Source organism: Euprymna scolopes, chromosome 10, assembly GCF_053919585.1.
Source record: "Euprymna scolopes isolate OS-2025 chromosome 10, ASM5391958v1, whole genome shotgun sequence".
NCBI lineage: Eukaryota > Metazoa > Mollusca > Cephalopoda > Sepiida > Sepiolidae > Euprymna > Euprymna scolopes.
In genome coordinates this window covers 100996858-101023080 of record NC_136491.1, presented here as the reverse complement: position 1 = coordinate 101023080, position 26223 = coordinate 100996858, and the positions used below count along the sequence as shown (strand labels likewise).

Below are 26223 nucleotides of genomic sequence, written 5' to 3'. Positions count from 1 at the left end.
AGATACTTCTCCGACATTTGATTTAAATTAAACAAATTAAGAAATAACAAAAGTTTAATTTTTATTTTCACTTAATATAACCAGTTTGTAAACTGCGAGCGCCTGTAATAGACAGCAAGTAATTTTCTCCTGTTGAATTCCATCGTACTGAAAAAATTGGTTTGAGAGATTGTCGGCCATGGTCACGCCAAGGTCGGGATCAGATCTCTTATTGATGATATCTCGGAATATATGTTGCCCGCTGACACGCTCACCGCCTATTGATAAGTTAAACAGTTTGCTGATTGCCTGCGGTTTGATCGTGTATACACGGTGTGTATGATCTTCCTTAAAGTTTTTGTTCAAGATCGAGACCAACATTGCTTCGATGATGCGGAGATTCAAAACAAACGGAACAACTCGCAGATTTGAGTAACGGTAAAGCATTTTCTCAAGCGTGTAAATGTCAGCAGCCGGAATCTTGTTCACTGCTTCCATGACCTGGAAAGAGAAAAGAAATTTCAAGAAAATGAATAAATTCCATCAATGTAAAAGTTGTAGTCATGTAAGACCACTCGTTATCCCACTCAACAATAACTATCAACCCCAACGTTGTGTGCCGTGGATTTTTTCTCCATCTTCTCTCACGTTGGTGGTTATCAAAGAGGCACGCACAGATTCAGAGTATAAAAATAAAATAAAACAAATTCTGATACATTCTATAAATAATAATTGCACTTTGGGTATGTGTGTGACACCATTATGGGAAACTATCCTCTAAACGCTAACATCCGTACCTTAGGTTTTTTGTTGAAGCCGAGTTTGTCAGTTTTAAGATGTAAGCTCATCTCACTCTCTCAACTAGTCCAAGCCACGATCTAGCTTCCACTGTGTCAGAGTTGCAACTGTCCTTATCTGTCGCAAAACCCATAACTATACCTTAAATTGCCTGAAAATCACTCCCAACTGTCACAAAAACCCATGGCTACACCTCAAATTGCCTGCAAAACGATATGGTTACACCTCAAATTGCCTGCAAACCGTTCCCAAGTGTCTTAAAACTCATTGCCAATCCTAAAATTAAATCTAAAACAAGCCGTGCGTGCATGGTCTCCCTCTTGTGCTGCATGTGAGATGACGCCACAAAAAATAGTGAAGAAATGATAAATGTGAGAAGTGTGAAGGGCCAACGTTACCTTCACACTTTTGCCAAGTTTCAGAAAAATCATAAGTGTCGTAAAACTCATTGTTTTTTATTTGTACATAGGTTGCTATGGTTCAAAATGTAGTGCACATCAGGGAAAAAACTTGTTCAACCCAATTGCTGGCAATGTCGACACAAGTACAAGTACATTTTTTACTTATATTCATCTATATGTCAGGTACGGGACTTACTGAGTGATGTCATATATATATATATTTCAAATATATTTTTTTATAATACAAAGTTTTATCAATTGCTCAATGGTGTAGGACTCAGCTATGAAATTTTTATATCATATTCACTGAACAAAATCAAATATTTTCCATTCAGAGCATAAAATTGTTTCAGTCTACTACCAAATTATTTATAATGTTCACTATGGAGTCTAAGATGGCTTTGTGGCTGAGTTTGAATCTCCCAACCAGCAGAAATTACACTGATGATTGTATAAACATGAAACACTAGCGTCTGTAGATATAAAAGAATTATTATTTAATTGTAATTATACATACATATATATATACACACACACACACACACACACACACACACACACCACTTCAGAAAAAAATACAATTTCAATAATTTATAAGATGAAAATCGAAATTACATTTGAAGGAAGAGGGGGGGGGGCATTGCACATAAGTGTAATAAATACATGTAAACACAAATAATGTTCCTGATGCATATCTCATTTTTTAACAAAAATTAACTCCATCTGCAAGAATTTCTTCTTCACAGAAAGACTCCAAAATTGATGGTTTCAGCGTTTTCCAATAATTCTTCATAAACATTTAATCTTCCTTTTATGGTGGTGGAAATTCTCATTTTTAAGCAAAAAATTTAGATGCTGGCATATCATTAGCTCATTTCATTTATAAATGTTTTTAATATAAATGAGGGTATTGTTTGATTTTTTTTCTTTTCATTTATTTATGGGGGTAAATTATTAATTTACGAGACTAAAATTTAAAATATATATTTTTTTGCCACTGGACTGAAATAATGATCATAAATGATATTAAATGCTTCTAGTTCACATGTACAAAGTGTAATGATAACATTGTTACCGTAGAAAAGACGACATTGTTTCATTTCTGTTTGATAAATATAAGTTTTTTTTTGTTGTTGTTGTTGTTCTAATTAGCCAGATGTGTACAAATCCAAAGAGCAATATCATATCTCAAAGTGACACAATGTTTGAGTTAGATCAAAGATGCGTCACTGTACAACTAATGCTCTCTACCGATCCAAGTTATGACAACAAGACCATTGCCAGCACCCCAAAAATGCAAATCCAAACAGTTCATGGTTATGGTCTTTAGTGTGGTTTCAAGTGAGACCCACATCATGCCACCTCACATCTTCAAAGTCAGCTTAAAAGTCAACACCAAAGTGTACCTGGATGTGCTGAAGAGTGTGGTGATCCTGTGATGCAATCAGGTGGCCACTGGCAGACCCTGGGTGTGGCAGCAGGACTTGGCGCCAGCCCACAAGTCCAAAGTGACCCAGGCTGGGCTTCAGAAGGAGTGCTACAATAACTTTGTACCCTTCTCTCACTAGCCCCCTGCTCCTCCCCGACCTGAACCTGCTGGACTACTTTGTTTGGTCATACATTGAGAACATCACCAACATGACTTCCCACAACACCAAAGCCAGCCTGATCGTCACCATCCAGCAAGTATTTGCCTCGCTCCCGTTGACGCTCGTGGAAAAAGCATGCTTCCAGTTCCAGACCCATATCGAGGTGGTTGCATTTAATAGATGTCAGCTCTACAACATAATCAAGTTACCCGAATTGATTTTTTCAATAAAAGCTTTAAAATATAGCTGTAGTGTTGTTGTTTTTTTAGGGTGACAAATTAATCGTTCCACCCTGTACATGTAAACACAAAACAAAGGTTCTAGATAAATATGCCATATACATGTAAACACAAAAAAATAATTTTTATATAATAAAACCAAACAAGCCTTTGCAATTGCATAGTAATTTTTAATATTGTCTTTTAGCATTTTTTCTCTCACCTCAGTCAATGCCCCAATGCAAAGAAATGGGTCCTGCTAGTTTATTATAAATAACATTTACAATTGAAAAACAATTATTTTGTAATAAAGAAAAACATAACTGTTTTTGTTGAGTGAAACATCCATTACATCTTATTATTGCAATTTCAATGCAAGGGATGTATAAATGTTTTCCAAAATGCTGTTTATCTCACAAGAGATAATAAAGGGTGAAGAGTTACTTTCCTTTTAATTATAAAATGTTTGGTTTTTGTCCAAAAACTCTTCTATATTAACAAAAACTAATAAAGAAAAATCTGTTTGATTTATGTACCAGTGATGAAACAAAAATATCATATTCCAAAAATCATGTAAATTAATCAAGTAATTTTATTTTTAAATACGAAAATCAAAATTTAGGTGAAAATTTGCTACCATCAAACAGGTGGATGTATTGGAAACAAAAGAAAACTACATGAAAAAGATAAAAGATTTTTCAAGAACACAGAATTGCTTTTCTAGATTTTTGAGATAAGGATTGGTTATTCATATTATTTGGATCCTTCGGACGATCGTTCTCATCTTGAGTGTCATTTTCACAACATTTCAGTCGATGTAACTTCCGACCTTCTTCAGATTATCTTGCCAAACTCAGTAATCTGCACATAATTTCAAATGGAACTTATATCATAGGAGTAGTAGGCTCGTGACATTTGAGTACTTGGAAACATTCAATTGTAAAAGTGACTTTCTTCTGGAGTTTGAAGGTTGAATCATCACCGTCGGCGACTGAAAATTCAATTGCAAATTACTTGAGACTTGAGAGCATGCTACTCCTGTGAATTTGATAGTGGGTTCCGTTCAAAATTCTGTGCAGATTCCCAAGTTAGACAGAAAGAGTTCAACAACATACACTTGAAAAAGGTCAGATCACGTCGCCTGAAATGTGAAAATAACACTCAAGATGAGAACAGTAGTCTGAAGGATCAAACACAAACACAGAATTAGCATGAAAGAATTTACCTTTTCAAAGTAGACATTATGTTCATACTTCATGTAAGGTTTGTTGAATATCTTGACTTGTTGCCAATCATCTATGTGAAGATCTCGATTCATCTTCAGCCAGGTGATACGGTCGGCTTGGATATCAATCGACACAAGACTCTCAATTGACTGGTAAAGAAAGAACAAAAAAAAAAAGTGGATTTTACAATTTTTAAAAGATTATATTTTTTTTCTCTTAAATAAGATGAGAATCACAAAAACAAATAAAAACTATTTGTTGGTTCTCGTCTAGAATTCCCTCATATTAAAAAACAAAAATAAAGAAAAAATAGTATGATGTATGTACCTGTGACAAAACTAAAATATCATATTCCAAAAATCATGTATAGCAATCAAGTAGTTTTATTTTTATAAAGAAAATAATTTTTTAACGAATAATGGGAATTCATGGGCATTACAACATAAATCTAGCAAGTTTTTCGTTATTGTTGAGTTATCTCCCTAGGTTTTTCAGATTTATTTTCAAAATGACGGGTGAGATAGTCACTCCTCCAATACTCATAAAATTTGATTTTCTTACCTAAAATTAAAAGTACTTGATTAATTTATGTGATTTTTGGAATATGATATTTTAATTTCGTCATGGCTATGTACATCATACAGATTTTTAAATTTTTTTTCTTTTTAATATAGTGGATATTCTGAACAAAAACCTACTTTTCTTATAGTTTTCAGAATTTCGGAGATTATCTGGATTCTTAGCTTGATTTTTTTGTTAACTAATTATAAGAAATGATTTCTGGGTCAGCAATAAACTTTTTGGGTTACAGTCAGTTAATAGACTTCCTAACTGCCAGTGTAGTGCTACCGGATGTGGTAACAAAGCAAACCAGTTCCTTCTTTTTTTTTGTTCTTTTCTCTGTGCATATACTCTTTTTGTATTACTTTTTTTTTTTTCGGAATTATTAAAATTAGTTTTATTTGTTTTGTTTTTTTAACTATTGAAAACATTTTAAAAATCCTTTTAAAACTATTTTGGGAATATTATGTATTGGATACGTTTTTTTTTTATAACGTTTAAAATTTTGTTATTTTGATTTCAATAATTCTATGTTTATACTTTCATAAACGTATTTATTATATGAATTCAAATAAGTGAAGCAGGCATGATCCCCCATGAGTGCACAGTGAACGAGGCATAAAAAAAATGACTAAGTTCAGTATTTGTGCCCCCCCCCCCTATCTTCAGGAGATGTCAAATCCTGGTGAAAATGAACAAACGGAACAGTTTTAGGCCTTAACATATGTAAATTTGATTTCTGCACTATGCAAAAAAAAGAAATGACTAAGTACATCATTTGCCCCCCCCATTTAGTCACAAAAGTTCCCAAGGCCTTAACATATTTAAATTTGAGTTCAGCACCATGCAAAACTGCTAAATAGATATACACAGAAAATTTTGGACAAATATGATAAAATAGTCCCAAAATTGGAGTGTTTTTATTTATGTAAATGTATATGTATGTGCTTCTTTACTTGTGAACCATTGTGAAAGGTGTGATATGGTTGACACAGCAATATAGCGTCTATGGAGATGAGTTTCTCTGCTCCTCAACTTGTTCTCATTTTCCAATGCTTTTTTCTTTTTTTAACAAAGAGTCACCACTTATCAAGACCCGAGGGCCACTCGAGGATAAGGGTTCATAAGTGTACAGTGGTCAAGGGGAACATGTCAGTCATCGATAGTAGTGGAAATTTGATAAATTGAACTACTTAAGAGGATAGCTCATCAAGAATGTGTTCACGTATGCTGACTGAAAATACACATCCTTCTTAGGTGAGACTTTCTTTGGTAAGGATAAACTGTGTAATGGATAAAGTACTAAATAAAATTCAGTTTTTAGTGACTGTTTTTTTTTCTAGAGGTCAAAAGTTCAATCCTCAGTGTGGGCGATACTAAGAATTACAATTACAAATTAAGACTTCTACATGGTCATGGATGATGAAACAAGAACATACTACCCCCATGAATTAAATAATTTCCATACAGATTTCAGAGTTCAATGAAGTAACTAAAGAAGGTCACAGGTTACATCAGCTGAAACATTGTGAAAATAACGCTTAAGATGAGAACACTAGTCTGACTGTTTCAGATTTTATCAACCCTTATCTAAAAACTCCAGAAACATGATTTTAAAACCTTTTACACAATTTCTGGATTGTTACCAAAATTCGTTCTATTGTGCAACAAATATTTTTAAAAAAAATTAGAAAAAAGCAAAATGTAGAATATTGCAATGGAGCAAATGATCCAAGAACCCAGAAATGTAATTAAGTTCAATTTATTTAAAAGAAAATAAAAGTAGTTGCTTTTGTTTCCAAAGCTCAGAAACTCTAAAAGGTTTCATGATTAACAATCATAAACAATCATATAAAAAAGGAGGCTAAAATAAATCATACAAGAAATATACAGAGGAACAAAATGTACATTCACCACGTTCGTCTAACAAAATGGGAAATTGACAAGCTTATTTTAAAAAGGGGGGGGGGCTGAAAATAATAGAAACATCAAGTAATAAAATCATCTTTTTTTTTTTTTTTTTTAACTCAATTTTCACCCCAATCAAGGCCCAGTGTCACTTTGAAGTAGGGAGCTACTATCGGGGACATTATGAAGGGAGATGAGTAGCAAGACGTTTGTTCACATTAAAATTGAACTTCTGCATATCAGTGCAGTTGGGAAAGAAGAATCCTGGAAAGGACTTTAAAAGACTTGCAGTTCTGGGGAAGAAACTATTGGAGTAAAAGGCTTTCTTACACGTAGGGATCTCTACTGTAAAGGGATGGGACTTAGTTGCTTGTCAGGTTTGTTGGGGGTAGTCACGTCGGAGAGATACAAGTGCTTGTAGTTCATCAGAGCATTCACTATTAAAGTACTTGTAGAACAGGCAGAGGGATGCAACATTTCATTGATGGGACAGAGGCTGAAGCCTAGATGACAGTTCAGGACCTATCAGGTTGGCGACTCTCTATTGAACCCTGTCCACGAGCGAGAGACAAGCAGCAGCAGCAGCATCTTTTTTTGACTTCGTTCACAGTCTGTTTCAGTCCGGTATGAAGATAAATTTTCAAATGTGTAAAAGTCCAAACAGTTAAAAGTTTGCATATATAATATATTTCCAAAGAAAATCTTCTTTTATTCGATTTCTTTAAATAGTATTCACCTTTTTTGGCAGGTTGTCATCGATAAATAAAACACTTTGAGAGGATTCTCTGTCTCTTTCTTCTTTTGGGCTGGATATGTTTTTTAAAGTTTCCTTTACGAGAAAGATTCTTTCTGGAACATTCCTCTAGAAATTAATCTTTTTTCCTTTTCTTTCTCCTTTTAGATCACTTTGCTTTTTACAAAAAAAAGAAATGTGAAATATCGACAAGTCAACAACTACCTCTCTTTTTAAAGATAAGCTTTCAAAGTTGGAGTACAAAAGAACAACTTATGCGTTGTCTCTATTTGCCTCTGAAATTAAAATGTCCGGCAGTAACCCACGAAGAGTCTATAACGATTACTCATTTGGGTGAAGGGGGTCTCTTAGTATAACCTGAATAGCAGCTGACCACAACCCCCCCCCCCCGGCATGAGTAATACAAGACACAGGACTAAAGTTGACTTCCCCATTCCTCCCAGCATTGCTCAATGGTAGAAGAAAATAAAATTTCAAAACCTTTAACCTTTATTTGACGTTACTGTGTTCAGAATTGTACTCAAAGCAGTCAAGGGGGTATAACTCTGCTTCAATAAATTGTGAGAACAACACCTCCGGCGAGCACGAGAATATTTGATATGCTAGGCTATCGTTTGTATGGCGATGCACATGTCACAGACCCTTATTTGAGTAATGGAATGCTCGATACAATACACCTGAAGGAGGTCAAAGGTTACATCAGCAGAAATGTTGTGAGAATAAAACTCAAAATGAGAATAGTAGTTCCAAAAATCTAAATAATACTTGTGTGGCAAAAGATGGATGAAAGTTTCCAAATTACGGAAAATAACTGGAGCTGATTTTTGGACGTTGATTAGGAGTAAAGATTTTAGGTTGACAAAACGAATACAACATTGACTATAGTACACTAGAGTACAATTTTTTTAAATCATTTATTTCCAGCTTTTTGAGTATATAAGGTATCATTAGGTCCCTTCTTATTTTCTCCTCAAGTCTCTCCAGCATTTTTTGTCATCTCTTTTGTCTTATATGTCTCTTCGCTCTTTTTATGTCATGCAGCCTGATTTATCATAGGTACATGGTTTTACTAAATATGTATGACCAAAATTATTCCCGATCATTGTATGACTGACTGCTTCTGCTGTTTATGTAGAAATAACGTGTAAAGTTGCTTGAATCAGCAGGAGCTGAATTCGGCCATTTAATGGTGCCGGATTTTGATTGTACATAAAGGGGTTTACTAAAATTGTACGACTAATTATGTACAATTATTTGCTCCTGCTGCTGTTTTATTATTAAAGCAACTTTTATTTGGACCAGCTACTGGGTTGTCAGCGCAAAATATCGTAAAAATCTGTTGTATTATTAAAATAAACATATACTTTTAGATTCATATAAAAAAAAGTATTTACAAAAAATATTTTGTTTCTTAATATTATTTTTTCCAATTCTGTATGCTGATATTTTTTCCATTAAAAATATTTGTAAAAAAAAAACAAACAAGTTTATGTTTTAGATTAGTCGTGCCTTGGTTTTACTAATTATGCAAAACTAAAAATTAAACACGATTTTATGTACGTCTAATTAAAGCCTGAGACAATTATTTTGCACATTGTATTGAAAAAAATGATTGTCTCAGTCGTTAAGGGTTTAATAAATCAAAGCAACTTTGTCACGGGTAATTTACTCAGTTCATCAGCACAAAAAAATTTTTGTATTTTTAAAATAAACAAAACAAATTTACTTAAGTCTTGATTGAGGTTATTTTTGCCAAATATCTTCTTAGCTTCATACCTAAAGATATTTACAAAAAATAAACTTTTTTTTTTAATATTCCCTCTTAAGCCAGAAAGTAAACAAACTATGTGTTGCGAGATATAAATTTTCATTTTAACATTTTAGAATATGATTTGTGTTAAAAAAATCAAAGTTAAAGAAAAAAGTCACTTCGGTTTCTTTAAGATTTAGTTTAAACCTTTTTACTCCAGTTTAATTAAAAAAACAAAAACAAAAAACTAGCAGCAGTCGAAAAAAAAAAATGCTTGTCCAACCTGCAAAGGGGGTTTATTCCGAAAGCCGTTCTTAACATGGGGGGGGGGGAGTAATAATTCCAAAAGGCATTTTCTTATTTTCAACCTCCCCTCATTAAGAATGACTTTTGGTTAAAAACACCCTTTGCAGGTTGGATAACAGCGCACATTCACCTTGTTTTTTTTTGTTTTTTTAGAGAAATGAACCAGAGTTGCGTTATCATAAAATGGAACTTTGTGCAGTATTATTAAAAAAAAAAAAAGAAAGAAAGAAAAAAAAAACAGAAAATGATTTTAAAAAAAATAATAGTTAATTACTTTCTCCCTACGAGAGCAGTTAGACACTAATGTTTTAAATGTTGGGAAAACTAGTTCTCCTAAAAGAGGCACACAGGATTGGAAACATTGCTTCAGTTTTCAGGGATTTATTCTCCTTTTTAAAAAGATTTTCTAGTGTTACCTTGTTATTCTGTTACAAAATTCAAATTTTAAAAAGGGTCACTTGTAAAATTTAATTTGGAAAAGAACAAAAAAAACTCTCGTCTGAAAGTTGTGACTGACTAAATTCATTTTGTTTTTATTTCAATTATAAATGAACTTATTTATTCATTTTACAAATATTACAAATAAAATAAACTGGCACACTGAGTTGACAAAAGAAGTCTCAGTCTTTAAAAATTTTCCAAAAATAATCGCGACTGTGACTAAAGTTGTTTTATTGTTTATTTTAATATCAACATTTTTGCACTGACGAACTTAGTAGATCGCTTGTGTAAGAGGGAATATTTAATAAAAATTGGGAGTTTTCTTTAGTAAATATCTTTTTAGGTATGAACTTTAAAAGATATTTGCCAAAAATAACCTCTTGAAACTTCTGAGTAAAATTCGTTTTATTGTTTATTACAAGATTGTTTTACAATATTTTATGCTGACGAACCCAGTGGATTGCCTGTATTGAAGTTGCTTCAATCAGCAGCAGTGGCAATTAGTTGTACAATAATCATACATCATTTTTAGTCGTACATATTTAGTAAAAGCCATAGGTACAGGTTTTTATTTGCAATTCTCTTCTTTTCTGCAGCTTTTTTGTTCATTTTTTTTTTTCACTTGATTAGACAAAAAATCGAAAATATCCGTAATACATATGGAATGTATATTACTCTGTTTTTATTTTAACAAAAAAAAAAAAAAAGATAAGATAAAAAAATAAAGAGAGGTAGAATTAAGCATAAGATTTGTTATTTTTAACAATATTTGCTTAACTGAAGAAAAAAAATGCTGCTTATATACACAGAATATTATATTTATACTAGCAAGCCGCCTGGCATTGCCTGGTCATAAAATATGCTTAAATATAATATTTTAATTTATGCAGATTTTGTATTTATTATCATTATAGACCCAATTCTCTATTGATGATTATATTGTAACCAATATATAGTAGTGATTGTAAAAGTTAAAGTTTAAAAAAAAAGGACTTGGGTGCCATCAGCTAAAATCAAAACAAAAACATGTAGCTCTCCAGTGGTATTCACTATCATATGGCTATCAAAGACAAATAGATGGATATCAAAACTTTAAAAATTAACACAGTTTAAAGTATAAATGTATATTTTCACCTAGGTAGAGGAGCACTTTTTAAGTTGACTTAGGCTTGCCAAGTTCCAATTTTTACCCCTTAGCAGCTTTTTTTCCAGCTAAAAATCAAATCTAATTTGTTCCACGGGTTTGAATAGCCTATATATCAAGTTTCAAGTATGTAGACCAAAACTTGACAGAGTAGTTTGGTAGAGACTGTTTCAAACATACAAGGTCACTTTTATATATGTTATTTATGTATCATTCTACTTTTCTTTTGACCTGTTTCTATTTTCTCTCTTCAATTGCTTTTAGTTGAGTCATGTAATGACGTAAATAACATTAAAATCACTTTATTAATGTTAAATGAATTCTGACAAAATGAAAGCAGAGAAACAGGAAGAACAAACTAAAGATAAAGAAAATAAAAAAGAGTAAAAATGAAAGGAATACATGAAAAGAAAGAGATTTGATGAGTTAATATCACTTCCCCTTGTCCCAACAGGCAGAAGTTGTGTATATATGTGTATGTATGTCCTGTTAAAAGTAGAAGACTATAAAACAAACGCCCACAAAGTATTTTCAGGGAGGAGCAGATTTTCAGCCATTTTCTGTATTATCTTTTTGTCTTAAGGTTTTGTTTTCAGGGTTTTGAATTAATCATCTGGCAATGTTTGTTTCAGCCTTTTCCAGCTGCTTACCATAAACTGTCAGGAGAAGTCGACGTGATCTTGGGTCAGGTTTTGGATCAATACCAAAAATAAAAAGTAAAAAATTAGCTTCTTTCCCTCTCTCCAACTATGTGTGAATTAGTATTACTGTTTGGTGATATTCCATTTTGTATCATTATAACGTTTTTATTTTTTCTCTTTCTTTATTATGTTTAACTGTAAAGAGAAAGTATAGATAACATAGAATAAGAGTTGAAGGAAGAGTCATGCAGAAAAGCTGAAAGTGGTGGAAAATTATAAAGAGATGATTCATTCAAAAGTGTGCTGACCTTTTTTCTTATAAAACATTGTTCCGTTATTAATTTAACCTAATTAACAAACTAATATTGTACCAGTAAGATACTTCATTGTGTCACAGATGTGCTGAAACAATTCCGAGCTTTTTCTAAGATTGAATCAATTGATTATTCAAACTGCGAGCATTTTTTTCTCCTTCGTTATTTTTAGTTTGCTTAATCGATCTTTCAGAACAAGATCTATCTTTTTTTGATTTTAGCTATAGTTTATAACAATTTAGTGCAATTAATAATTTAATAACCAAACAAGTTAAGTTAATTAAGTTTCACTTTTGAAATCATTTTAAAAAATAATTGTGTAAAAAAAAAAAAAAGAAAAGAAAACAACAGTATAGTTAAAATAAGATATTTATAAAAGTTACTTATGCCTGAAAGTATCGTGTACCTCTACAAGGCTACCATTCGACCATGTATGGAGTATTGTTGTTACATTTGGGCTGGTGCATCTGCTACTAGTCTCTCATTCCCGGACAGGGTTCAAAAGAGAGTCACCAATCTGATAGATCTTGAATTGTCATCTAAGCTTCAACCTCTGTCCCATCAACGAAACGTTGCATCTCTCTGTCTATTTTACAAGTATATTAATGGTGAATGCTCCAACAAACTACGCCCTCGACATAAATACTCCCAACAATCAGCAAAATCCCAACACAGTAGAGATCCCTAGATGTAAGAAAGCCTTTTACTTTCCCAGAACTGCTAGACTTTGGAATTCCCTTTCGGGTTCCTGCTTCCCCGACATGTAGATGCAGAAGTTCAAGTGTAATGTGAACAGACATCTTGTTGCTCAACTCCCTACATAGTATCCCTGCAACTTATGTCCCTGATAGTAGCCTCCTACATCAAAGTGACACTGCGCCATGTTTGGGGTGAAAATGTAATAAAAAAAAATTTTTTTTTTAAAGATTCAAAAACATCCAATTAAAATAAAATTTCCTTTGTTGAATTATCTTCCAGAAACATTTAAATAATTTTTTTTACACGAAATTAATTAATAGAAAAGACAAAATAAGAGAGTTCGATGTGTGAAACAAAAATGAATGTAAAAAAAAACAATGTCAGGGAGGGTGAGCTAAGTAATAATATAATTATTGAGGTTTAAAGATTTCATACATGATTTTGATGGTAACATTTTGCACACATCCCAATGTTTTTTTTTTAATGTATGTGGGTGTAAAGTCTAACTATTCTATTAAGAAGTATCTCATCTAAAATGGTGACTATAGTTAGCAAGTTTACAGAACTCCAAATCAAGGAAGATATTGAAATATTAAATTTCAAGTGAAACCAATGGTATCTATTGAATTGTCATGTCACAATAATGAAAATATCCAAAAATTATGAAAAACGATAAGGTAGAAAATTAATTAGTAATGAAAACAGTTTTCGAAGACAATTAGTGAAAATTAAGTTTTGCTAAATTGGTCAAAGATTTTCACTTTTCAGAAAAGATTTACCTATCTTTCGTTACAATTGGAACTCTCGGGTTTCTTTTTTGCAAGAACCAATAAATCATCTTGTCTTCCAGGCTCTTTTATCTTTTCGTTTTGTTCAAATTTTCTTATTATTTTGTTATAGCTAGGGGTGGGGTGTCCTACCAGATGCCAGACATTCATCCACTATATCAGACATTCACACCAAGTAGGTATCTGTAGGCATTGTGTAGTCATAGTGGATGGTGTACAACTTATTTCCAACTGTTCTTTCTGATATATATGTTCTCAGGACTTGCTGCTATTTTCAATATTCCACTTTTTACAGATGGTTCAACTTTAAAATATATTGATCAATTTTTTGTTTTCGTTACTGCCCCACCTTGATTAATAATCCTATTTTAGCTTTCTTTTGTGCTTCTTGGTGAACAACTTCTTATAACTTTGTTCTGCTGACAAACTTATTTCCTCTTTTTTTTTTGTTAAATTATATACATATATATATATATACATATATATATATACATATACATATATACATTATACATATATATATATATATATATATATATATATATATATATATATGAATCGTTTAAGATAAACCAGACTATATTAATAAAGGAAATCCAAAACTATATTAGCAATGTATAAAATGTATTTATAATTACATATAATAAATTTATATATAGAAAAAAAAAAAAAAAAAAAAAAAATGTATATATGTAAAAATAAAATATTTTTAACCTTTATATATCTAATTTTAAATAAATAAGAATGTAAATATAAAAACTACTAATTATAGTGGGGGTGATAAGTAGTTAAATGGATTAATCCAAAGCTTATAAATACAAGATTGATAAATTAAAAAATGTATCCATTTTAAATGTGGAAATTGATGAATCGCACAGGTAAGAAATTAATTTTTATACTATGAAAAGGTTAGTAATTGCAATTAAGAATAGGAAATTGGGAAAAAAATTTTTTTTGTAACATGTCTTCTTCATAAGATTAAGGGTGGTGGTGTTTGATCAACACTGCTGGGGAGCCATGAAGTAATATACTGTTTTGTTTTTAAATCCCCGAAACAGTGTTTCATGGTAAACAACTGATGATCCCTTAAAAAATAAAAAAATTGGTATTATAGTAAATTCGAGAGAGTTGATGCAGAGATTGCAGGTGATTAAATGACTTACTGACTAAGTGTTTTTTTTTTTTTTTTTTTTTTTTTTTTTAACGAATGATAAAAAGTAATTTTTTGTGTAGTTTCAAATGTTAAAAAAACTTCAAAGACTATATATATATATATGTGTATATATATATTACTTCCTAAATTGTCTTAACTAATGAAATGACTTCCAAAGAAAATCTGTTACATTCAGGTCACATAGCATACTTTGGATAATGATCTAGCTGATCTATGCAATTATAATACCTCACGGAGGCAGGAGAGGAAAAATTCAACTCAACCTGACTAGAATGAATGTCATTGCAACAACATGATGGTATTAGTTGAGGTCTTTTTTTGTTCTTTTTTTTTTTCTTAAACTATTGTTATTGTTGATCTGGTTGTCTTTTTGTAAGTCTAATGGGTTGAACCAACTCAAAATGAGTTGACCATCAGGTTAGCTGGTCCATCCATATCTATCGGCAGATAAGTTTTTGGCCTACTTTGGCCATTTTGTTGAATCCCTGACAAGACTACAACTACATTAATTTGAACTTATTTAATTTATATATATATATATATATATATATATACACACACACACACACAACTGATGTTATGAATTTCTTTAAAAATAAAAACAAACATTTTAATTCAAACAATTGTTTCTGTTCATTTTGAAACACAAATTCTCTTTATAACAAAATACATTTACATAATTATTATATTTTGAACTCTAATAATGTATATACTCTTAAGCTAGTACCCCAACTTTTGTATAAATTTAAAGGAATTTATATTATATATCTTTATAACTCGTTACCTAGCACCATAGAGTTTATGCAGTTTACAGATTGTAAATGTTTCAAAGCTAGAACACTTAGAAAGGAAGTTCATTTGATTATATAATTACAAGTCTTTCACACAATAAAAATTCACTTAATCACATTGAAAATTTGGCAATTGTCCTCCTATGACCTTGTAACAAGTAGTAATGACTAAAGTGAAGAAAAAAATCAAAACAATGTGGGACAATGCAAGGTCAAAAGTTGATCTGACAAAAACGTCTGAATTAAACTTTGATATGTCTATTGCATAGGGTTTGCCGCAAGTAAAATATATTCTATGAACATTTGTGAAAAGCAAATTTTTATCAGTTATGGATGCACCAAATAACTTATATTTTTTTTCTCCATCTCTCCTCAACACAGGCCCAGTCTAATAATGTTAAACCAGAATTTGGATATAGGCCTATAAATTATTATTTTATCAACTTGGAAGAATAGAGTTGTGTAAAAGAAGCTCAAAACCATTTGAATTATTTAAATACCTGCAAGATACGCTCCCTTCAACAATTTCTCCTTGCCAGACGCCTTCGCTGGTTTGGCCATGCGCTTCGCCGAAATCCAGGTGACCTTATTCGTGAAGCCATCGACTCAGCACTACTACCAGACTGAAAGAAACGTTGTGGTGGCCAACTCAAGACCTGGCTCAGAACGGGGAAATGATCCTTGGTACCCGTCTCTACGGGCTCCGCCGATGGAACCATGAATGGCGTACGCTTGCAGCAGAAACAGCCTCTGACCCCCATGCCTGGTCAGCCACTATACAGGATGCGATGAATTTGTTGGATGAAGATGGCCCAATCGATCCAGTGTGAATGCCGCAACAACCAACCAGCAGTGGTTCAAAAGTTATAAGAATTTAAATGTGCCAAAATTCAAACATCATCATTTCAAGAAATTCAGTAATTTCCCCACCATTTATTTATTTTTTTAACTATTCTTATGAAGTTGATTATGCAGTCAGATTGTATGCATTTCTTTACCCTAATCCAATGAATTATAAATTACTATGTATAAACTTCAGTTTTTAAAATTAGCACATTATATCATACAGATTGTGAAGCTATTCATAACTATATTAATTCATATTATTTTGATTCTTCGGACTAGTGTTCTCATCTTGAGTTACTTGCACAATGTTTTGATCTTCTTCAGGTATAACTTGCAGCAAATTGAGGAGTCAAACGAGCTGAAACAAAAGAAGCAGGGAATAGATCAGACAATTCTGAAGAACACCTGCCATAATAGTATTTATAAATTTACCCCCCCCCCATCTTTCTCCACGCACAAAACACAAAGAAACCTTCCGCTAATTACTTACTTTACACATGTCTTTCGAAAGGTTTGGCTGAACTTTCACATCTTCCGTCGTCATTTTCTCAGCATCCTCCCTAAGCTTTTCGTAGTTGACATTTTTGAGAATGTTGCACAATTTCTGGAGACCAATCATTCCCATTCCTGGAACTTTGGAAATGTCCGTGATGCTAGTGAACTCACCAAACTTCTCACGGTGGACGATGAGCGAAGAACTCTTCTGTTTATTGAGATTTTTGGTGGCCATCAACTCCGTGATGGAAGATTTGTTAAAACAATCAAGAATGTTTTGCTTTTCTTTTGTTTATGTTCTCTTAAAAATAAAAAGCTGTTTTTTTCTGCTTTCGTTTTGAAAGCAGAAAAATCAGTTTCATTTTTTATTCTGAATTTTAAAAAAATTATTTTCAAGGTTTTCAAATTTGATTTCCAAACAATACTACTTTGTTGTTTTTAATGCTCTTAGGTACAACATTAAAAAACAACAAAATGTACTAAGTACATGCGTTTGTTATCATGCTATTTATAACTTCTTACTTGTACTTAAGGTAAAATTGTGTTTTTTAGTGGTCAAAATAGTATTTATAAATTTACCCCCCCCCCATCTTTCTCCACGCACAAAACACATAGAAACCTTCCGCTAATTACTTACTTTACACATGTCTTTCGAAAGGTTCGGCTGAACTTTCACATCTTCCGTCGTCATTTTCTCAGCATCCTCCCTAAGCTTTTCGTAGTTGACATTTTTGAGAATGTTGCACAATTTCTGGAGACCAATCATTCCCATTCCTGGAACTTTGGAAATGTCCGTGATGCTAGTGAACTCACCAAACTTCTCACGGTGGACGATGAGCGAGGAACTCTTCTGTTTATTCAGATTTTTGGTGGCCATCAACTCCGTGATGGAAGATTTGTTAAAACAATCAAGAATGTTTTGCTTTTCTTTGTCCGTAAAAAGCGAGTCCAGCATCATATCTTTATCCTTTGGCATGCTACCGTTATTGCGAGCCTAAAAAAAAACAAAACATAATCACTTTAAAAAAAAAAAAAAATCACTTTCACTCCAAACAAGGCATATTGCTACTTGGAACATAAGGGGCAACTATTTGAGATTGTATCTAACAGGGAATTGTGGGAAGTTGAGCAGGGAGATGTCTATTCGCATTACATTTTAAAATAGAATGATACTATTGATCTGTAATGTGAGTGCTTAAGATGGGCTTAAATCTGGTGACCTCAGAGGACGATTAAATCTAAACAGTATAAGGAGATGTGTGCAAAACAGGAGACTTTGTTGGTATGGTCATGCTGAAAGAATGGATGAGAGTTTTTGAGTTAGTACATGTAGAACAGTTGAGGTAACAAGATCCGTTGGCAGGGGAAAACCAAAAACTAACATGGGAGGAAGTGATAAAGATGGATTTAAGAGAAAGAGAGAAAAATAAACATTTGGCCACAGATAGGTTAGTTATGAAGTCAACGTTTTAAAGCCATCTAACACCTGACAGCATGTTTTCTTTAAACTTTTTCACCCCAAACAAGACATATTGCCACTTGGAATGTAAGGAGCTATTATTTGGGATCATATCTAACATGGGACTACGGGGAACTGAGCAGCAATATGTTTGATTATATTTCATTTTGCTACTTGCCCGGTTAGTCGGGAGTATGTACTAACATTACAAGTGTATGCTGTATTTTCATGAACATCGCCAATATTACATACCTAATGTGTTTCAACAAGTCATATATTTTTTATTTGTGGGTCAATTTTTAAAAGAATTACATTTATGGAAAGAGAATAGAATGATGTTAATTTATTTTGCTTTTATGCGTTCAATGTTTTTATGCTCCAAGTTTAAAATGAAAAAATGATGACAACACAATGGGAAACTGTTTTTTCAATGTTTACATTTTATACGTTACATTTGGATACACATACGCAGGGTCAAATTTGATTGGATATGGCTGAAATCTTACAGGCTAGATAAGCATAGAAGTCCATCTCTACTGGACTTTGATTTATATTTTTATGACAACAGGAAGCAAAGTTACGATCGAGCAAAGTTGATGAAGAATATTTCAAAATTGATGCAATAAATCGGTAAATATCATCCATTCTCATATAGATAATAGTTTCAGAATTATTTTCATGTATAATATGTAAATATTTGATAATTATTAATTATGCAGAAATTTCTTTAAAATGTTATCTTTTATAGAAATTCAAATCCACTTAACGGGGAAAACGGCTCGCTATGCGCTGACCAGCGCTCAGTTGACTAAAGTCAGTGCATTAACGAATTTTGTTTATGTTCTCTTAAAAATAAAAAGCTGTTTTTTTCTTCTTTCAAAACGAAAGCAGAAAAATCAGTTTCATTTTTTATTCTGAATTTAAAAAAAATTATTTTCAAGGTTTTCAAATTTGATTTCCAAACAATACTACTTTGTTGTTTTTAATGCTCTTAGGTACAACGTTAAAAAACAACAAAATGTACTAAGTACATGCGTTTGTTATCATGCTATTTATAACTTCTTACTTGTACTTAAGGTAAAATTGTGTTTTTTAGTGGTCAAAAAAAAATATATATATATAACAAATAAAAGGTACTTGTGCACTTATGCTACCATGCTGAAATAATAACGTTATTATTTAGAAACCCATTCTTAACATGGGGAAGGAAAGCTGTTCTGTACTTTCACCTATCAATTGAATAAAAAAGATATTGTGAAACTTGAATTTATTTTTAACTCATTGTCAAGATCATTTTTTTCAAATCTGTACAACAAACCCGTTTTTTATTAATTGAGGATATCTAGATAATAATAATAATAATAATAATAATAATAATAATAATGATAATAATAATAATAATGATAATGATAATAATAATGATAATAATAATAATAATCATGATGATAATAATAATAATAATGATAATAATAATAATGATAATAATAATAATAATAATAATAATAATAATGCTAAGGTAGAAACAAAGTAAAAAATTACCATTTTATTTCTTTGTTTACATAATTGAATTTTCAGTAAAACAACAGAATAGAAATCACAAAAATTACCATCAACTGGTGAATATATAGTTGTTGCTTATCAGGATTCCTGGTATTCTGGTACTGTGAAAGTTACATCGAGGATTCATGTAAAGTACGATTTATGGTTGCATCTTAGAAAATAAGGGAATATTTTGGGCCAGATAGAGAGGATTTACAAAATTGATAATTAGACTGGTCCTAAAATGCATAAGTTCTGGTTGACTATAGGAATTTCTATCTTTTACAGAAATCCAAAATCTCTATGAAAAATTTTCTTCGATTTATTTCTGAGATTAATTCATTCAATTTTTTTGAAGTAATAAATATTCAATTTTTTGGGGAGTAGTAAATACGGGCCATGAATGCTCTTTAGGTATTCAATGGCTACACCCAAGATTAAGCTCTCCTTTGGTGAGGAGGCAGGAAAATGCCTTTTCTCAATAAAGCTATATTTAAATACGTCTATAATACTTAGTTTTGTTCATAAATAGACATCCACTGTATGATACCATGCGCCAGTTTAAAAAAAATTGAAATGTGTACATTTGAATTTATAATTCATGGCTTATGGTAAAGATACATCAGATTTGATTGCATAATCAGAAAGAGCATACAATTGTACATAAGAGTGCCAAGTTTCATGAGAATAGCTTGAAAAATAAATAAATGGTGGCGAAATTATCGAATTTCTTGAAATGTTGAGGTCCATAATTTAACCCACTTTTTCTAAAGAAAAATGTCCACGAAAAAGCCGAAATTTTGGCACTTAAAATTCTCATAACTTTTGAATTACTGATGGTATTTGCATAATTCAAATGGTTTGAAGCATCTTTTACATAACTCTTTTCATGCAAGTTGTTAAAATAACAATTATCTAAAAAGAAAAAATCAACTTGTAATGCTATATGTATATTAAGGGGGCACATGTGCTAGGAGTTCATCAGAAAGTACTTGTAAAACCGTCACAGGAAGGCAACATTGCAGCGATGGGATAGAGGTTGGAGATTGGCAGATAGTGTGGGATCTATCAGATTTGAGACTCTTTTTTGGACCCTGTCTAATAGTTAGAGACTAGTGGTAGATGCATCAACCGATATGTGGCAACAATATTCCATGCAGGGGCGAATTGTGGTTTTGTAGAGATGTATAGGATAATATAAAGGTACTTCAGTGGGAATACATTAAAATCCTAATACAACTGAGAAAGAACACAAGTTACTGATGTTGGAGATAGACAATAAATGTAAAAAAATGTATGGGTAAATCTGATTTACATTTGTGATGTTTTCGGAGTCAAGGCACCTGCTACCAGAAGAGAATAATGTAAAACATTATCAGGAAGGAGATAGGCTCTGTCTATTGCTGGCTTTCACACTCTTTGTCTATTAGCCAGGTGCGGAGGTACAATACCAGGGATTCACCAGAGCCACCCTATACTTAACCTTGTTCTCTGACTTGGACATTGAACGCCATCTCCCGATCTCCAATTTCCTTCTTCTTCTCACAAACTGAGCAAATTGGGCTTACTTGCATGCCACTTCTGCTCACTCAGTTGGTCTAGAACACGCTTTTTTAAGAGATTGAGAGTACCTGATTGCGTTTGTCTGGCTGTTGTTTCCAACTGACAATACAGGAGCCCTAACTCTTTGGTAGCACTTAGAGCGGCTACTCTATCATCAGTTGTATAATATTAGGATAGTTGTAGCACAACTCTCTTGTCAGGACTCAGCTAATGAACTACTTGTATATGCATACTTGGCATCAAAGCTGCTCCCCCAACCTGAAATTAAATGTAATGTAACCCAACATCTAGTCTATCTTTCCATATAATAACCTACATACATACAAATGGTGATATACCATGTTTGGGGTGAACATGAGTTAAAAAAAAAAGGGAGAAGGAGTCGTAAAAGTGCCAAGAAAGAAGTGTGTTATAGTTATTGACAATTGTGTACATTGTATGCAAGTAATAAAATCAAAAACATGGTTAGTTGATTGATTGGTTGGTTGGTTGGTTGGTTGGTTGGTTGGTTTTATGGCATAACTCTTTTTTGTGTTATTTAATAACGAATCCAGTAATTTTGAAAAAAGATTTTGCCTTTTAAGTTCTTTATATCTTGAAATATTTATTCGTGGTATTTGGTTTCATTGTTTTGTAGAAAAAAATAATCATTGTTATTAACTTTACAGAACATGGAGTTTCGCAAATGGATAGAAAAAAAATCATTAATGTTTGATGCATTTTTTATCAGGAAGGCAATATCTTCAGACAGCCTGAACTGTGGTGATAAAGTTCTGATCACCAACCAAGGAGAAAGATTTTACTTTATTTGGTATGTCTTACTCAAAACTTCTTGAAAATGTCAGCTCTAATTCTAATCTTAAATTCTACGGCAAAATTCATCTTTTTCTAATCTAGTTCCCATAGTGGAATTTTCCTTTCTTACATCATTCTAACACACCCAGGTTCAAATATTGCTACAGCTTTATGCATTGTGTGAATTCAGATGTTTTTAGAAAATTCACTGATAGGTTAAATGTTATTTTATTATTGAAAGCATTAAAAAATAACAATGGCTTCCATTTTTAAAAAATATTTTTTCTTGTTACAGTCAATAAATACTTTTTAAGTAGTTAAAAAGGATAAATAAAAACATTTTTATTTACTATCATATAAAAGACAGTTTTCAGTTTTTGTATTTTTGTACAGCTAAAAGTCACCAGAACCAAAAATGAATTGGGAGAGGAGGGAAGGGGGGGGCAGTGTTATTATTTAAAGAGATTTTTTTCATCAACGTTTGGTGTGAATTAAAACTAAAATACACTTTCTTAGCTTTAGGATTCGAATCAAAAGGTAGTATCTGTTCTTTTATAGGTCAGAGGATGAGAAATCCTGCATGAATATGGATAGAGGCTATAGATGAATAAATGAAAACGTTTTAAAAGAAATATGTTGCACATATTTTTAACTCTTCTGTTTTGCTGTCTACCCCCCACCCCAGCAATGCCGGGTAACCATGCTAATCATTCATTCTTCCTTGTTACTCTCAATAAATATTTTTTCATAAATTCAAAGATTAAAAAGAAAGCAACATTTCATCTGCCTCTCTCTTTCTCTTGTTTTTTTGCTATTGTTGCTAACATTCGTAGCAATTAAGATTCTTTTTCCTGTAACAAATCAGTTGTTATAAGTGTAACCAGTTAACAACGGAGAGCTAGTTTTTACTGTCAACATGCAGTAGTAGTAAGCTCAATCAGTTGTGATGTCCCTCAGTAGTAAGCAGAAATAAGCATGGCAGTGTGTAGATTTGACCTACCTCTCACTTTTTGTTGCAACTGCCTGTACATCCATCGTGTTGGTTTTAGCAACAGTTGTTTTCTTTTTATCAGCACCAGTTGTAAATGTTATTAATAATAAAATTATTAAGAATATTTGGGATTACAGTAGAACCTCGAGATACGGCATTAAAAATTAGTAACAAAATACAGTACAGTATATAATACACATGTATATAATAAATAACATTATAAATAACACCATAAGGTGGGGCAAATACCATAACCAGGAGCCGGATAAAAAATTGTATTCCACATCGTAACCTGAAAAAAATGTATCCTAGGGCCATCGTATCCCGGGGTTCTACTGTACTAAATCAAATAAACACCAAATGGGAGGATGACCTCCAATCTATAGTGGAATGGGGTCAAAAATGGATGGTCACATTCAATGCTGCCAAGACTAACCTGGTTTCCTTCAATAATTACAAGAAACCTTTTCTGCCACCAATAGCAATGGCCAGTGACTCTTTATCTGAGAGTACATCTTTCAAACTGCTTGGCCTAATGTTCACAGAAAACATGAGTTGGAACAATTACATTGAAAGCATTGCCAGGGCCACTGCGAAGAAGGTAGGCTCTCTCTACCGTGCTAGAAAACTACTAACACCCAAAAGTATCCTGTACCTCTTTAAGGCCACCATTCGCCCATGTATGGAGTATTGCTGTCACATTTGGGCTGGTGCATCTGCTACTAGTCTCTGTCTCCTAGACAAGGTTCAAAAGAGAGTCGCCAATCTGATAGGCCCTGAACTGTCATCTAAGCTTCAGCCTCTGTCCCATCGATGAAATGTTGCATTCCTCTGCCTGTTCTAAAAGTATTTTAATGGTGAAAACTCTGGCGAACTGCAGACACTTGTGCCCCCACGACATAGACATCCTCGACAAACTAAATCCCACCCCCACACTGTAGAGATCCCTAGATGTAAAAGACCTTTCTACTCCAGTAGTTTCTTCCCCAGAACCGCTAGACTCTGGAATTTCATTCCAGGTCCCTGCTTCACCAACTGTACTGACATGCAGAAGTTCAAGTGTAACTGGGGTGAAAATGTAAAAAAAAAAAAAAAAAAAACATACAATTTTACAAAAAAAATGCCAAATTCTTTCAAAATTTCTCCCCAACTAAAGAAACATTGAAAAAATTAATGAATTTCTTGTGAATTCGTCCGTGATTTCAAATATTTTTCCCATATAATGATGTCAATTTTAAACCTCAAATTTCTTTATTTAATTTTGAAACACCTGGGATATTTGCATAATTCAAGCATTTTTGAACTTCATCTACTGAGCACTTTATAACTATTGCAATTGGATAACAATAATCTAAAATAAAATATCAACTAGGAAATGCTACCCATAGTTGCTTTCATCTTGTTAGAAGAAAGGCAGTATTTTCTGTCTGCAATTCTGCTTTGTGAAACAGCCTACCAAAGAAGTTAGTGGTGATGCCTACCATATCCAGGTTTAAAGTTGCCTTAGAGAAAATTATCAGATGGTGTATTATCATATACATCTTCTAATTGTCCTTTTACATGGCTTGTTGCTATTTTTTCAAATAAATTTGAAATCTTTTTCAATAATCAACTAAAAATAAAACCCAGCAAGGAAAATAACTCATTTTAAATTGAAGAATATAACAGGAGCTGCCTATCTTCAGTCAAAAAATGTGCAAACAGGTAATAATTAAAACTAAAATGGCTACTTATGCAAAATAAGGACTGTGCTGAAATAATATCATTTAGAAACCCATTTTTAACATAGGGAGGGAAAGGTGTTTTTTTAACTATTCTGTACTTTCATCTAACAATTTAATAAACAAAAGATACCATAAAAATTTCATTTAATTTAAAAATCCTATCTGAAAAACAGCCCAGTCTTTATTCTGTATAAGTGTCCTAAAATGTTTTCACTGTATCCGGGGCAATACCGAATTAAGTACAAGTAGTGATTAAATAAATTCAAGGATCACAAAAGTTTTTCTTTCCCAGGGACATCTCTGTCATCTTTTCAATTGAAAATAGAAACAAATTTATAAATGGTCAATTTTATGTAATTATGGGAAAACTTGATGAATGCGATGGAGAAAGGGGTGAGGTAGGATGCGATGGAGAAAGAGTGGGGTAGGATGATGACTTTATATTTATAGAAAACCACAAACTGGAATTGAGCGGAAATCAGTTCTAACTCACCAACCCATATAAACTGATTTCAGTTCACTCTGACGGTGTTGTTCTATTCAAACATAAAAGGTCAAACTCATTACATGAATAGAAACTAGAATAGAATGTGACCCGTTCGGTCACCCACTGAGCTCAAGTTAACTTGTTTGAATTAGATAAAAAAAAGTAAGTTTGAAAAGTTGGTTAAACATGAAAAAAGTAAAAACACAAAATCCCAACTCACTCTCTCTCTCTCTCTCTCTCCACTATATCTTTCTCTGTACACTTATGGGTTAAATAATATTATTACTGGTGTTGGGACAATTAATCAGAATCTTAATGCCTATGAATTCCAGTTAATCACTTAAAATGCCTATGAATTCCAGTTAATCACTTAAAAATGCCTATGAATTCCAGTTAATCACTTAAAAATGAATTTATTTCAGGGTTCTACTGACAAATTTATCTTTAGTTGACCTTTGACAACTAAATATTTTCGTTTACTAGCCAAAGAGGAAAGTTGTTAGACAAACCCACATGATTTTGGAATATGACATATTCGTTCCGTGACGAGTAGATACATCAAGATTTTTTGTATTTTTTTTATGAATGTAATTCTAAATATTCACTGAATGTTGTGTTTAAACTTGAAGGTATAAATATCTGAATTTCTTCAGATGTTTTTTTTTTAACAGCCTCCATTAAAAAAAGAGTATATTGTTCTATTAAACTTTTATTAAACTTGAAGCACTAGTATCCCCTCAACTTACGTTGACAACAAGACAAGCAGTAAAATCTCACCCCTACACTGTAGAGATCTCAAGTTCACAATACATTGCACTGTAGAGAACCTACTGCTGATTTTA

At 32.3% G+C, this 26223-nt stretch overlaps 1 protein-coding gene across 4 annotated transcripts in view; it reads right to left on the bottom strand.

The window, feature by feature from the left end:
- Positions 1-48: 48 nt before the first annotated feature.
- LOC145286176 (transcription elongation factor, mitochondrial-like) overlaps positions 49-26223 on the bottom strand; it is a 39442-nt gene continuing 13267 nt past the window's right edge. For 3 of the 4 annotated variants that reach the window (XM_080134963.1, XM_080134965.1, XM_080134964.1), the window contains 3 exons: positions 17461-17817; positions 4211-4360; positions 49-480 (listed from right to left, as the gene is read on the bottom strand). In XM_080134963.1, coding sequence (XP_079991089.1) covers positions 55-480; positions 4211-4360; positions 17461-17817 — 933 coding nt within the window. In that variant the 3' untranslated portion in view covers positions 49-54. Of the gene's footprint in view, positions 481-4210; positions 4361-16818; positions 17350-17460; positions 17818-26223 lie in introns of those variants that run through there. The other variant, XM_080134966.1, reaches the window with a different exon arrangement.